At 40.3% G+C, this 16,424-nt stretch overlaps 1 protein-coding gene across 2 annotated transcripts in view; it reads right to left on the reverse strand.

The window, feature by feature from the left end:
* Window positions 1-16,153, reverse strand: part of LOC139462394 (low-density lipoprotein receptor-related protein 6-like) — an 83,099-nt gene extending 66,946 nt beyond the window's left edge. For both annotated transcript variants that reach the window (XM_071244077.1, XM_071244076.1), the window contains exon 1: window positions 15,974-16,153. In XM_071244077.1, the coding sequence (XP_071100178.1) occupies window positions 15,974-16,040 (67 nt within the window). In that variant the 5' untranslated portion in view covers window positions 16,041-16,153. The remainder of the gene's footprint in view (window positions 1-15,973) is intronic.
* Between the last annotated feature and the right edge of the window lie 271 nt (window positions 16,154-16,424).

A 16,424-nucleotide genomic window follows, 5' to 3' on the forward strand; every position in this document is an offset into this window, starting at 1 on the left:
TGGCCATTGCAAAAAACTTGCCCTTGTTTGCATTCTTAAAATAAGTGGGTAATTATTTCAACCTCACATTGAAAAAAGGACATGTTTTTTTACATATCCAGCTGTTATAAATACAGCTATTAATCACCACAGAATTGCTCACTGACATTTTCATAATAATATTGAACTTTACAGATCTATTTTCTCAACAGGCATTGATAACATGAAGTTTTTTGTTTGTTTGTTTTTTAACGCCGCTCTCAGCAATATTCTAGCAATATGACAGCGGTTTGTAAATAATCGAGTCTAGACCAGACAAACCAGTGATTGACATCATGAGCATCGATCCACGCAATTGCGATCAATGACATCAACCAAGTCAGCAAGCTTGACCACCCTATCCCGTAAGTCGCCTCTTACGACAAGCATAGTCGCCTTTTACGGCAAGAATGGGTTGCTGAAGACCTATCTTACCACGGATCTTCACGGGTAAATAGTATTTATGTCATATTATTGTTCATTACACATGAAAATAACACTATAGTATTAAAGGATGAACCCCTAGTTTTCTTCTGGAGGTGATAGTACACATTATCATAAACCCATCAATGACATATGGTATTTTGCATGTGCAATAGAGCCAACATAGAGTGTGTCATATCACAGACCCAGACTCAGACCCGTATTACACCCCTTACTGGGCTGTATGGCTTGTTAATGCATCAATGGGCAATCGATATCAGACCGGGTGGTAAGAAGTTGGAGTTACGTCCCTTAGTGTGTCGTCTGCTCGGCTAGCTTTCCCATGTCAATGTCTTCCAAACATGGTGAAAATGTACTGCATTCACTTGCAAATAGATACAGTTTACAATTTGATGTTATGGGTCGATATGGTGTATGATATGAAAACTGCCATATAATTACTTCGATATATCATTAACATTGCAATAGAAAGTGGGGAATACAAAAATAATTTACATTTACTATCTGAATGAGACTCCCATCAAGCAACACGCTTAAGTAACAAGCATTGCTCGAAATCAAGGGAGGTCCAGGGGTCCTTAAGGTTTTGGCCTTAGTTTGTATGAAGAGGCCTCCTACATCTTAAATTATTAATACTAGGGTTATGGCAAGGTACCTTGGACCAATTTCAAAGAGTGACCAGTAATCTGTTATTTCATCTCAAATGTCACCAAGCAGTGAAAGGGTACACAGTAGCGAGTGAGTATGGTTTTTAGCCACTTTTAGCAATATTCCAGCAATATCACGTCAGGGGACACCTGAAATGGGCTTCACACACTGTACCCATGTCGGGAATCGAACCCGGGTTTTCGGCGTGACGAGCTTATGCTTTAACCACTAGACTACCCGACCCCCCCAGGTATACAGTAGGATAAGATGGCAACTTTCTAGCGCCTAACACGCAGCTTGGGTTGTATACTCCTCAGGAGCTGAGAATAATTCTTGAGTCTACACTGATATGGTGACCAAGGTAATAGCACTTTGAGTATGCCATTGAGTGGTTTGGAAATATGCGCAATAAAATTGCCTATTATTATTATTATTATTGTTATTATCATAATGTTTCCATAAGCTGTTGAATACAGCTGGATAGACATGCTTTTCATATTTTGGTTTCCTAAATTACAAATATATATTCCACAGTCAAGGTGCAGGACTATTAAACATCTAACATCACCAGTATTAACAAACACAATCAAGCTGTCTGTTCTTTGTAATCAGACAGATCGTCAGCAAACTCATGCTTGTCATAAGAGGCGACTAACGGGATCGGGTGCTCAGACTCGCTGACTTGGTTGATGCATGTCATCGTATCCCAATTGTGTAGATTGATGTTCATGATGTCAATTACTGGATTGTCTGGTCCAGACTCAATTATTCACAGACCTCCATTATATAGCTGGTATACTGCTGAGAGTGGCTTTTAACAACAAACAAACAAACAAACAAACAAACAAACAAATCAGACAGTTTAAGCAGCTCAAGTTAAAACTCCCAACCCAAATCACCCTGTAACTATTGTTCAATACAAAAACATATACTGTAACCCAATTCGTCACCTTCGAAATCCCAAACACGATCCTCTAAGCCAAGACCTAATTCTACCTGAGAACTAATCCTTCTTTTTTTCACAGCAACTAAATTGTGAAACAGGCTATAGTGGCCAGCCGTGGCTGATCACCTGACCTGGGGCATGTCAAAACAGTAATAGGACCCTGACACCAGAACGACTGCAGCTCTCACAGTGTGCACGTTGTAGTAGTTGGTCCTGAGCCAAACCTACCACCCCTGCCATCACAAGTTCCATTCATCCTCCTCCCTGACGGGCTACACCAGGACACCATGCCCAACAATAAAAGATAATACTGTATTCGATGTAATAAGCGCCCAGGGCTCTCTCAAAATTAGAAATAGGGGGCCCTTATTAGAATATTATTTTGGTGAAAAAAAGTTGAAAAAATAAATTTCGTGCTGTATGCTGACAGCCTAAAATGTTTATGTACAACAAATGTCTTTTTCCAGAATTTAACTGCCCATAATTAAGGGTGCATAAAAAAGTCTTCAATCAGAAGGGGAGCTAATTGGGATTGCTAATTGGGATAAATAGCCAATATATTAGCAAATATCTTATTAGAGCGGGGCGCTTATTACATCGAATACGGTACTTCATTCTCTAACCCAACATGGTTAAGGTATGATTATTGTTGAAGTATAATTCCGTCTTGATCCAGCATATTGTGAAGTTGATGTTGGTTACTCATATTAGCTTTCAGAAGTCTTATCTTAATACTTTAATTTCTTGACACGTAGGCATTCATATATTAATCCATAAGTCTTCTTACTAGTCTGGCATTAATCTTCATAGAATGATTTAAACGTAACATTATACAATGATTTTAGAACAAAATTACATCAAATAAGACCTGTTAATTGATATTTCCTATGTCTGCTTTACATTCTTGATGAATTTGGAAATCATATGATTCTGATTGGTTAATCAAAGGTATCAAATCACAATAACCACCTCTGAATGAAACAGCAGAAATGATTTAGAATAATACTTATAGAACAGTACTTCTTTCTTAGTCATTGCCGGCAGGTATTTTAAATAATTTATGTACAACCGCAGGGTACAAAATGCAGGATATAGTTATTATAATATTCAAAGTATGCACTGGGTTCCAGAGGTGTCTAATCTACAATGACATTCCTCAAATTTCAAAACACAGTAGGTTTATCTCCTAATTTCCTGGTGCAGAGAACAATATCGGTGATTCACAGCAGATCCAAGCATGCTTTCCCCCAAAACCGATTATATGCAAATCTGAACTAAAAAATAACTTGAATCCTTGAATTATGTTTTTCTTGAACATTCCTTGCAGCAACTCTCGCCAAAATCCAACTGTAATCACCATTTCAAATTCATTCAATATTTTTAATTCAACAGGCAGAGCAAATAACACCCATTAGAGGATGTGAATCGGAATGGCAAAATCCAATTTGGGAATACCTGGTTGTGAATGTGGTAATCAGAGACTTAGTACTGGAAACTGGCTGCCCGCACATGTAGGGGGGTGAGGGAGGGCACAGGGGGGTGAGGGAAAGAACATGGGGATGAGGATGGGGGCACTGACTTTCACTTCCAGTGTTTACCCAATATAATACTGTGCATTCCTCACCACATCCATGGGAGGGGCCAAGGAAAGGCCCAACTCAATTGATTTTTATTCTGGAATGCCATTGCATGTTTTTCCCCAATCAGATTTTTTTTGCAGTTGGAGCAATTACGCCCATCACTGATTACTTGCTCTTGAGGTTGTGACAAACTGTCCCATATAGAAGGGACTTACACAATACAGGGTCTCAACGCCAGTGCTGGGGAAGCTGTTAGATAAACTGGGTGTTTGATAGGCAAATACAAGCTGTTCTTGTTGGAAACACTAGGCGTATGGCAGGGGAACAAATTTGACCTGAATTGCTGGCGCTTGCCTGTTGGAGTCCTGCTTGCTGGCAGAGTGCCTGGCCTGTGTAAACAAACCCCTGTCACTGGTAGTCTGGCAGGTGCCCCCTGATCCCCTTCAGCTGCTCTATGCTCACATACAACTGGGGTACATGTGGGATACACTACCTATAGCTGGTATATACAACTGGGGTACATGTGGGATACACTACCTATAGCTGGTATATACAACTGGGGTACATGTGGGGGCACTACTTATAGCTTGGTATATACAACTGGGGTACATGTGGGATACACTACCTATAGCTGGCATATACAACTGGGGTACATTACCTATATCTGGTATATACAACTGGGATACACTACCTATAGCTGGTATATACAACTGGGGTACATGTGGGATACACTACCTATAGCTGGTATATACAACTGGGGTACATGTGGGATACACTACCTATAGCTGGTATATACAACTGGGGTACATGTGGGATACACTACCTATAGCTGGTATATACAACTGGGGTACATGTGGGATACACTACCTATAGCTTGTATATACAACTGGGGTACATGTGGGATACACTACCTATAGCTGGTATACACAACTGGGGTACACTACCTATAGCTGGTATATACAACTGGGGTACACTACCTATAGCTGGTATATACAACTGGGGTACACTACCTATAGCTGGTATATACAACTGGGGTACACTACCTATAGCTGGTATATACAACTGGGGTACATGTGGGATACACTACCTACAGCAGAGATATGCATATATTGATACATCAGCCCCTCCCACAAATTGGGATCGATGACATGCATCAACCAAGTCAGCGAGCCTGACCACCCGATCAAGTTAGTTGCCTTTTACGAGAAGCATATACGGCAGGCATGGGTTGCTGAAGACCTATTCTACCCCGGATTTTCACAGGTCTATATGGCCATGTACACAACCAAGCATATTATGGACTTAAATACAACAAAGGATTGGGACATATATGGCCATATATACTACCAAGGATTAGGGGATATATGGCCATATATACTACCAAGGATTAGGGGATATATGGCTATATCTACTACCAAGCAATAGGTGACATATACACAACTAAGCAATAGGGTATATTATGGCTATATCTACTACCAAGCAATAGGTGACATATACACAACTAAGCAATAGGGTATATTATGGCTATATCTACTACCAAGCAATAGGTGACATATACACAACTAAGCAATAGGGTATATTATGGCTATATCTACTACCAAGCAATAGGTGACATATACACAACTAAGCAATAGGGTATATTATGGCTATATCTACTACCAAGCAATAGGTGACATATACACAACTAAGCAATAGGGTATATTATGGCTATATCTACTACCAAGCAATAGGTGACATATACACAACTAAGCAATAGGGTATATTATGGCTATATATACTACCAAGGATTAGGTGACATATAGCCATATACACAACCCAGCAATAGGTGACATATACACAACCAAACAATAGGGTATATTATGGACATATATACAACCAAGGATGTGGTGATATATGGCTATATATATATATACCAAGGATTAGGTGACATCTGGCTATATACACAACCCAGCAATAGGTCCAAACAATAGAGTACATTATGGCCATATATACTACCAAGGATAAGTAGACACAGGGCCATATACACAACCAAGGAATAGGGTACATTATGATCATATATACTACCAAGGATGAGGTGATATATGACCATATACAACCAAGCAATAGGTATATTATGGCCATATATACTACAAAGGATTAGGTGACATATGACCATATACACTACCAAGGGGTATGTGATATATGGCCATATACACTTAGGTCTCCACTAATACAAGAAGGCCACCATTCCACGTAACCATCTCTGTCCCATGATGCATACAGGGCAACATTTAAGGCCAAAATAAAAACTATATGCTTCCTATTTCCCGACCGACCCTAAATGTAGGTGCAGACCTTTCTGATAGTGGTACTCACTGATTGTGACATAGTTGCAGAGTTTGCGGAGACAAAAACCCAACCTATATACCCAATGTTGAAATGAAGAACGATCTGAAGTCTAACATATTTTTTATAAGGCCTTAGTATACGATAAAACTCGCACCACCTCATCTCAGTGATGTATCATGCCACTATCTACTGTAAATTATATATGAGCCATAAAATCCATGCACTACCACAGACATGCAGGTCCAGACTTCCCTACATATGAATAATGTACCTGCTTTGATATACGTGTAAACACTGTGGCAGATATAGGGATGGATACGACAGGTTCATGTTACAGACACCAGGGCTACAGTATGTGCAGGAGAAGCTGCAGCATGTAGACGCACGTATACAACATTACATCTGCATATCCTCCAGGAAAGAACAAAGATAAGATATGTGGATTACATCTACAAATATTTACACACCTAGTGTTAATAAATTAACGGAGACCCTGGGGTCATTGAGGCTCTGTTGCTATAGGAACAGTATTTGAATCAAACGACCCCACAATTTCAAATTTTAAAAATTAGGGGCATGGCAAGGACCCTTTGATGTACTTTTCGAACACTGCACCCATCATAATAAACACCTGCCTACCAGCTCATTGACCATCTTCCTGAGGCAAGGGAGTTAACTGACTGTAAAAGTTCAGTTTCCACCCTTGCCAAACAAGGCGGGAATTTCGGAGTTACGTTTGGCTGGGCTAAAAGAGTCCATGCACAGTCAAATCAAAATTGTGTCATGAACTAGACATCTGTTTCGTAAACAAAATGGATTTCAACATTTCAGTCGACTGCAGGATTTGCAAAGCATGTATACTGCTAGACAAACACTTAGTCAATGAAAACATGTCTTCAAAATAATACAAATATTTTTTCAAAAGAACCTTTCCCCTTCTCCTGTTTTGTTAGTTTGATCTAGACTTGCCTCAGCTTTTAGTAAAAAAAACAACTAAAAGATATAAATTCCACAGTCATGGTGCAGTACTAGGTGTTGGCAGAACTTTTCAAAAATCTTTTCATGTTATTAATCAGGGTGCTCAAGTGACCTGATGAACTTCATAAGGTAAGACCGTTTGATTACAATATAGATCTAGATTATCGACCAGTTCACATTGACTGGGCACTGCCATTTTGTTTGAAGCAAATGTAACTAATATGAGAGATGGAATCTGATTGGTCCATAGGATGGACATAGAAGGGACACAACTCGTAACAGCCACTGGTGGTGCTACAATCAAGCCTCGTTTGGCAAGGGTGGAAATTCGATTTTAATAGTCAGTTAACACCCTTGCCTTGGGAAGAGGATTATTAACATCTTTCATACCAGTACTCAAATTCGATCAATTAATGACACTTCCTCCGATGGCTTAACCAAACACACATTTCCTCCACCATCATATGAAACACATAATGTGAAGCCCATTTCCGGTGTCCCCCATCGCGATATCACTGGAATATTGCTAAAAGAGGTACAAAAGGACCCCTTTATTTTATAAAGACGTATGTGGACATGCTTGCTTGAATTGTTTGTCTAGACTGGAATTTGACTATGGATATCAATGCCCACTCCCAAGCAATCAAAACTCCCTATATTTGTAACATTATTACCCAGACCGTAAGTTTGACACATTGTGCCATGACCTGACATGAATCCATTCCCCAAGAGACAATCTGATCCCATGGCATGTGGAACCGAATCCAAGAGTTGCTCGTGTCCATGTATCTTTCAATACCCTCGATCAGTGGGCCTGACCCCCTCTGTCATCTACACCTCCCACAATGCACCACAGAAAACACCCAGGATCGTGATAAATCTATCTTGTCAAATTATTTTCCAATCAACGTAATTTGATACAATGACATGCATTTCCGATTCCATTTGCACACTACAGATTGGTGTACATGCACATATATCTACATATATCAACACTGATAGCCTGAAAGCAGAATACGAGCAATTACAAGCACCTATTGTCCAAACCTAGCCATGAATAACATTGGCAACTTATCTCGAAATGTGGTGTAAAGGCATACAGTGGGTACACTCAGCTGCCATTCAGTGGCAAGGCACACCGATAGTGACAGATCTCAAATGACCTACTTCTATTCAAATGTCAACCACGCCAAAAAAATCAACAGAAATGACAGATGTCCCTGGTGAATCTGTGTACACACACAAGCTTGTACACTGTCCCTCGCCACAAATCCCCATTGTCAATACCCAGCGTTGGGAAGGGTAGACACCAAATATCAGGGCATTTCATATAGCCAGTTCATTAAAACATGGCCGACCCATGGACTACCTTCCCCAACCTTACACACTATTATTATACAGTTAGGAACCATAGTTCAAGCCCCGTGGGGATTCCCGTGAGCATTGGTCCCCAGCTACCTATGCTTGTCATGCAAGGCGACTCAGTGGATCGGGTGGACATACTCAGTGCTTTGGTTGAGAGCATGTCACCATAGCCAGACAATGTCAATTGTTGCTCATAATATCCATCACTGGATTGTCTGGTCCAGATTAATAACCCACCATAATCATATAGCTGGAATATTGCTGAGTGGCGTAAACAAACACATCATAATTCATGGCACATAATTTGAAACTCATCTTCCCGTGGCGAGAGAGTTAACTGACTTTAAAAGTCCAGTTTCCCCCCTTGCCGAATATTGTTTTATGGCACAGTAATAACTGAACTGGGACCAGGGAAACCAGTGGGTAAGTGAGGGATTTGGGGTTTATACCTCTTTCAGCATTATCTAAACCATATCAAGGCTGGGGCTCACTATGAACTGTTTTACACATTGTACCAATGTGGGGAATGAAATCAGTGGATGAGACAAAGCCACTACCCACCCACCCTGGTTACAAGCCTGAGGCAACGGATAACAAATATATACTCTAATATGGAGTGAGTGGATACAAGCCTGAGGCAACGGATAACAAATATATACTCTAATATGGAGTGAGTGGATACAAGCCTGAGGCAACGGATAACAAATATATACTCTAATATGGAGTGAGTGGATACAAGCCTGAGGCAACGGATAACAAATATATACTCTAATATGGAGTGAGTGGATACAAGCCTGAGGCAAAGGATAACAAATATATACTCTAATATGGAGTGAGTGGATACAAGCCTGAGGCAAAGGATAACAAATATATCCTCTAATATGAAGTGAGTGAATGTGAAAGTGTGAAAGATTTGTTTGTTTGATGTTAAACGCTGCACTCAGCAAAATACCGCTATATGAGGGCGGTCTGTAAATAATCAAATCTGGACCAGATGATCCAGTGATAAACATCATGAGCATCGATCCATGCAATTAGGATACGATGACATGCATCAACCAAGTCAGTGAGCCTAACCACACGATCCCACGAGTTGCCTCTTACAACAAGCATAGTCGCCTATTACGGCAAGCAAGGGTTGCTGAAGACGTGTAAGAGTGTGACAGAGCGAGTGAGTTTTTACTTCATTTTTAGCAATCTTCATGGAATATTACAACAGGGGTGGTCAGAGTGGGGGAAATGAAACCTCAAGCATAAAGGGTGAACACTTTAACCACTGGGCTACCCCACCGCCCCTATTCACAGTAGTGAAGAACGTTGACAGCACAATGACTCACGTGAAACAAATGAGCTCTGTTACAGCATGAAGTTTAACTGTGATTTTTCGGCTGACTCTGCAAATACTTTGCATGTTTATCATGAAGTGAAAATATGGGAGAAATTAAAAAGGTACTGGTTCAGCTACAATATCCCATGTCTGGTGAAAACATGATGCAGGTAGACTTGCACAAATCTTTGAGATAATGATTGTTAATTAAAATCATAATTTCTAGATTAAATGAATAACAGGAACAAGTTGTCCTCATAAAAGTCTGGCATCGTTGGTCCTTGTACTCTCTGCTTATCTAGACTTGCCTATCATAAGGATAGAACTACTATACATCCATTGACTTAACTTTCAGTACAGGCTTGGAGCAAGGCTATGAAGCAGGCAAAGGAGACAATGTCTAAATAACAAGCCAGGTCTTCCAGAGCTGACACTGCCACTCTATCCCGCTCCCATTTCCAAACACAACATACTTGAGAAAACACAACCACATACATGTATTTTTAGATCTCAACCCTCCCGGGAAGAACAAATGTTGGCTGGAAATTACACACAAGGGGAGGGCAACCTCCTTGCCTGGAGGATGCTACAACCTGCACAGTACCTGCACTGGCAGTGCCAACTTAATGAACTCCCAAACCAATACACAGCACCAACGGCGCCATAAGATCAAGAGTGATTCTCAAGTCACATGCAGTCTGTGACTGTCACTAGTCCCAAGCCTGTATCTAGTAAAAATCGGTTCAGTCTGGAAAACTCTAATAATAGACTATATATAATACTAAAATCTACTGAAAATGATGCTTAGGGCCATATTTGGGCTAGTATTCTCAAATGTTTTTGGGTATCGACTACATATGACCCCACTCCCGTGACAGTTTATTCAAAAAACATGTGACAATTTTTTTGCTCTGGAAACAGTCGCAACCTGCAATTGCTTTTAAGTCTAACTTGTTTCTATGAAAGAAGAAAAAAGTATGAATTATGAGAATACCTTAACAACAAACTGCACTTCTTCCCCACTTGTGAGATATATACGCATAGTTTCAGGAACAAATATCCATGTAACCAAACGTCCTTTTACTCAAGTCTATCTTATAATAACAAAACTTTATTAAATTTAAATTTGTCCCAAGGGCTTAGCTCATCTGACACAAATATGCAAACAATTGGATATTCACAATAACAGAAGAATCCAACCCCCCAAGGCAAAACTAGATACAACATGTTAATAATTCAAAATGGTTCAAAGAAACTGTTTTCCAATATATTTCCTCAATAGTGTTTCTCTGCATGTTGCTTGACGCCTCACTCAGAAATGTTTCAGCAATGACAGCAGCCTGTCAATAATTGGGACTGGACCAGACAAACCAGTGATTGACATCAAGAGTAACATCCCATGCTGTCAGGTTACGATGACACATAATCAACCAATCACAATTGCAGAGTGACCACCCAATCCACGGAGTTACCGCGTACAACAAGCATTGGTTGGCAGTGACCCGAAATCATTGAAATCATCACATCATTGAGTTAATGGGATTTTACAATGCATCCAGCAAATGTAAAGGGGCGGTTCGGTAGCCTAGTGGTTAAAGCGTTCGCTCGTCATGCCAAAAACCCAGGTTCGATTTCTGACATGGGTACAATGTGTGAAGCCCATTTCTGGTGTCCCCCGCCGTGATATTGCTGGAATATTGCTAAAAGCGGCGTAAAACCATACTCACTCACTCACTCACTCCACCAATGTAACAACCATCTCACATCACTTTCCAGGTACAAGTCGGTTGATCATAAGAATAAAAAATATCTTAATAAGTATCCTTAAACCTTTTCATAATATCATAATTATTGTTCCCTCTTAGGTCACGATAATGATTAGAAGCAAGAATATTCTCTTTTAAAGGGCCATATTATCTGTACAAAAGTTTGGTTGGATGTTGACAAACAAAACTATTCTTTAAATGACCTTATACTGTCCTCATTATGTCATGTGATTTTATCACCTGGGTATTTTTACCTGCGCAAAAACATGTGCGACCTTGTCTGCCAAATGCAAAGGCTGAAGGTGAAACACACAAAAAGGCCATAGCGGAGTCAAAAATCAAAATACCAAAAACACGCCACATGTTACGGCGCTTACCACATACTGACTGCCGATCCGATTTCACAATGATACAATTCGTAAAGATGCCATCTCTAGGAGCATCCGTGCAAAGATTCAGCATCATTGGCACGGTTTGAAATTAACATAGACGCTTGTCTGAGACTGGTAAGATTAAGGAAGGATAAATGACAAGCATCAACCTGCTTCGTCTAACTTTAAAAAACAGGTAAACAGTAGCAATTAGCCAATCCAGGAACAGTCAGAGACCAGTGACTTTAGTTAAACAACGTAGGCATGTTGATCAACACATTTTACTGAGAACAGGGGTGCACAAAATTAAAACAAAAAAACATTTATATCTTATTGCATCGTTTATTTATCTATCGTAACACTCTGTTCACTTACATTTCTTAATGGGAATTTTTTTTAATTAAACTTATCCCATTACTAAGTATTTGAAAAAATATATTGCTATTAATCTCTCTATTGTACCACTAAGTAGTCCAAACCAAAACGACCCATGAAGATTCCGGGGTAGAACAGGTCTTCAGCAACCCATGCCTGCCGTAAAACCTGACTATGCTTGTCGTAAAAGGCGACAAATGGGATCGGGTGGTCAGACTTGCTGACTTGGTTGATGCATGTCATCGATCCCATTTGCGTGGATTGATGCTCATGATGTTAATCACTGGATAGTCTTCTCAGACTCGATTATTTACAGACTGCTGTCATATAACTGGAATATTGTTGAGTGCGGCGTTAAACAACAAACCAACCAACCAACCAAGCCAAAACACCCCTATGCCCTTGTAATCAAATGACATTTTCTCAATAGTTACCAGGCGGTCGGGTAGCCTAGTGGTTAAAGCGTTTGCTCGTCACGCCGAAGACCCGGGTTCGAATGCCGACATGGATACAATGTGTGAAGCCCATTTCTGGTGTCCCCCGCCGTGATATTGCTGGAATATTGCTAAAAGCGGCGTAAAACCAAACTCACTCACTCACTCACTCAATGGTTACCACTTTTATAGGTAGATGGAAGAAACCGTATCGCACATCCTGTTCTAGGACAAGTGAAAAAATAATCCTAACCCTGACAGACCTTTTAGACTGCTGGCAAATAAAGCATGAACTTGAAAACTGGATTTGACCAAAGAATTACAAATGTTATACAGATGTTACTCGGATGAAAACGGTCCCCGAAACGCTGCAAAATAGGTTCAAAACACATCTATGAAACATATAAAATACATCACTATCGACTAACTATTTCTTGTTTTTCTTGTTTTAACCACTATCAAACATGGGAGTTGATTTTCTTTTGCTCTGCAGTTTTGTGTAAATTTTATGAGACATAGATGTTGAAAAAGTAAGCTCAAGTCCAGACTGACGGGCATAGTAAAATCACCATAGTCCTCAGTTCTTGTGAGGTTAAAATCAAAATAGAACCTAATTCATTTAGTTCCTCAAAATTAATATTTACACAGCATAATGATGACAGAAAGAGTTTTTTCAACCTGCTGCTGTCACAGGGACTTATCTGGGATTTAACAGCCCTTGACAGGCAAATTGGGAGAATATTGTTAGTTTGTCCAAAATTAGGACTCCATTATTTCAGAAGCATTTTAACATTGCATTGTTACATTGCATTCTATGCAATATGTAAATTAAGCATTCAGGGTCCTTCATCCTTATTGGTTCTGTTGTCAATAAAATACAAGCATTAGTTGTAACTATATTAACATGAACGGGAAATACAAATTCCCTTGTAGGGAATTTTTACTGACATTAGCTGCAGACTTGGGGCTGAATACTGACCAGGTCTAGATAAATCCCTGTGTAAAATGCATTGTCCCACACATACAATTAATCTAGCCGCCACCTACAGACAGCCTTAATAAAATGTCGCTGATGTTTCTGTTCTGCAGGCTCAGGTACCAGTATAATACAGAAATATATCTTCTCTTTATCTGAAGGGGTGATGTTTCATATGCCTAGTGGTTATTTGTTCGCTTGTCACGTAAACATCCTGGGTTCGATTCCCAAAATGGGTACAATGAGTGAAGCCCATTTCTGATGTCCCCCTTTCGATACTGCTGGAATAGTGCTGTAAGCAGCAAAAAACCATACTCACTCACTCACTCTTTGTCTTATGTTTCCATCCCTCCTCTCATCATCTCCTCAATCTAATCTTACACTTTGCTAAGCTTTTCTTTCACTCACTCCCTTACACTATCTCACTCCTTCCTTCCCTCCTCGTCCATTCCCTCCCACCAGTCTGTGACAATCAATCATCCTCTCTCACAGAAGACCTATATGATAGAGTTTCCTCATATTCAAGCCCATGCCCCCCCCCCCCTCCCCCATCAGACCAGAATACCTCCTGCCCCAAGCCAAACCCCCCCCCCCTCCCCCCAAAGTAATAATAGCCTTACCCTCCCTCTCAGCCCAGGTCTAGGTCTAACTCCTGCCCCCCAGTTAGTGTGTCCTCCCCCCAAAAAGCCTCTCCCGTCCTCTCTCAGGCCAGAACTACCTCATGCCCCCAATGTCTCCCCCCCCCCCCCCTCCTTTCCCCCAGCCTCACCCCTCCCTCTCTCAGGCCAGAACTAGCTCCTGCTGGGAGCCAGCATCAGGAGGAGAGGATATAATATTTGACATTTGCCAGTCATACCTGTCGTATTTCCCTGCCATACTGGCAGCTATTTACAGCTGTCAGAGAGAGTTGTAAGATAATCGGCTATTTACACCTGGAGGTTTGTTAAGGCCTGTCTCAGACCTGGAGAAACACAACCCTGCTTCCAGATTACACGCCCATAAATCATTTAAACTGCTTAGCTAATGAGGTTTTGGAAAATACATCTTGGAACACAATACCAGCTCTTGATTCTGACATTGTAAATTAACGTTTTATCAGTTTACATCAACAATGCCACGTTAAACTTAATAGCATGGGAACTTGTTTTCTAATATCAAACTACATGTATGACCACTTAATGTCTTTTCTCAGCATATTTGGCTTGTAATGTCAAACTGAGAATGAGAAATAATTATGTCCTTAATGAAGGAAACAATAAATAAAAAAATAAATAAATAAAACACTAATAGGAATAGCTTCCTGTTCCATACAAAAATTAGTGTATCATGGAAAAGGTTTACCACAATTATTAGTTTCAGTGAACTCAAAATTAACTGGTAGATATATCAACATGGACCTTGGTCCATGATATTAAATGGCCCTTCCACTGAGGCCACTTTTGTACATGTTTAATAATTTTGGTTATGAAAACAATAAATCTCATATCAAACAATGGTAGGTTATGCATATAAGTAATTATAGTTATTTAATAAGATCTATGTACACAAATATGATTAAATGTTAACATTTGTTAAATATGTATTTACATTGTTGATACTGCCCTCAACTGTAAATTTACATCCCTTCACAGCTCAATCACGTTTTGTTATATTTCAAAGGACATGCTTGGGTCATCATTGGTTCACAATTTAATCATGTATAATTATTACGAACCGTACGAACTTATCTGACGTAGTACATCACTACCAGCGTAACACACATTCCCGGTATGTTTACATGACTACACGCTAAACGTCATATCGCACGTGTATATTACGGGAGGTGAAATATACAACACCTCACATCATTGTCTAATCAACAATTACTGCACGTGTCGCTCATCACGCCCGTGCACCTCACATAACGGTGCTAATAACCCTCGGAAGGCCCACTGTCACGTGACCTCAAGGTTTCCCCAAGTCCAGTTTTATTGTACTGTTTTTTTCCTAAGGAGTTGCGTGTTGACCAACCTACACACGTCATTTTCATTCACTAAGGGGTGGAATATATTGGCATAATACACATCTTGGGAAAGAAATCATTTATCCCCTTGTCAGGAGGTTCCAGGGGAGGGCAGATTCTGTAAACTAATGCAAAACCGGCTTGTTTTTTCTAAATCATGTCAAGAAATGGCCAAAATAGATCGGCAAAATGGCGACCGCGGTTAAGACACAACTATCAACTGATTTCTGCATGTTTCGCTATTTACCCACCTGCATATGGAACGGGTTTAAGGCTGTGGTCAAGATTGGCCGCCACGGTCAGTCCCCTAAGATAATAACGGGATCCGTAAACGGGAAATCAGCGCTTTTGTGATACGCTACGCTCGAGGCATGAATAATGCACGGGAGATCGGTGGCAACAGTAAAACACTCACCTTTGCACAAACGGAGGATCCCGATCATCAACAGAATCCGTAATATGTACTCCATGTTAGAAGGCATGGGGAAACCTTCGCTTAGTATCGAGTCTTATTCTCGACATTTAAGTTTGAGTATATCGCACCACACATTCACCAGTTCTGATTCTCCCCCTAACCTTACTAACATTCTCACAACATAACTGCACTACTTTCTCGCTGGAAATCCCTACGCCAACGTGGCGCTCAATTAATTAGCGTGACCATGCGTATCGAACACCAGTACTCACGGGCTCAGTGGGCGATTACATCACGTTGTTATCATAGCTGTAAGATATGCATATCACACTTCAGGTGAACAGTAGTTAATTATTGCAATGGGACTATGTTTTCGTGGCGGAGTATTGTTTAGAGTGTGCGTCCATTAAACTGGGGCACCTGTCTTGGGTAAATGTGAAGGGTTACATTC

This window comes from Haliotis cracherodii, unplaced genomic scaffold, assembly GCF_022045235.1.
Source record: "Haliotis cracherodii isolate W230 unplaced genomic scaffold, xgHalCrac1.p SCAF_15, whole genome shotgun sequence".
NCBI lineage: Eukaryota > Metazoa > Mollusca > Gastropoda > Lepetellida > Haliotidae > Haliotis > Haliotis cracherodii.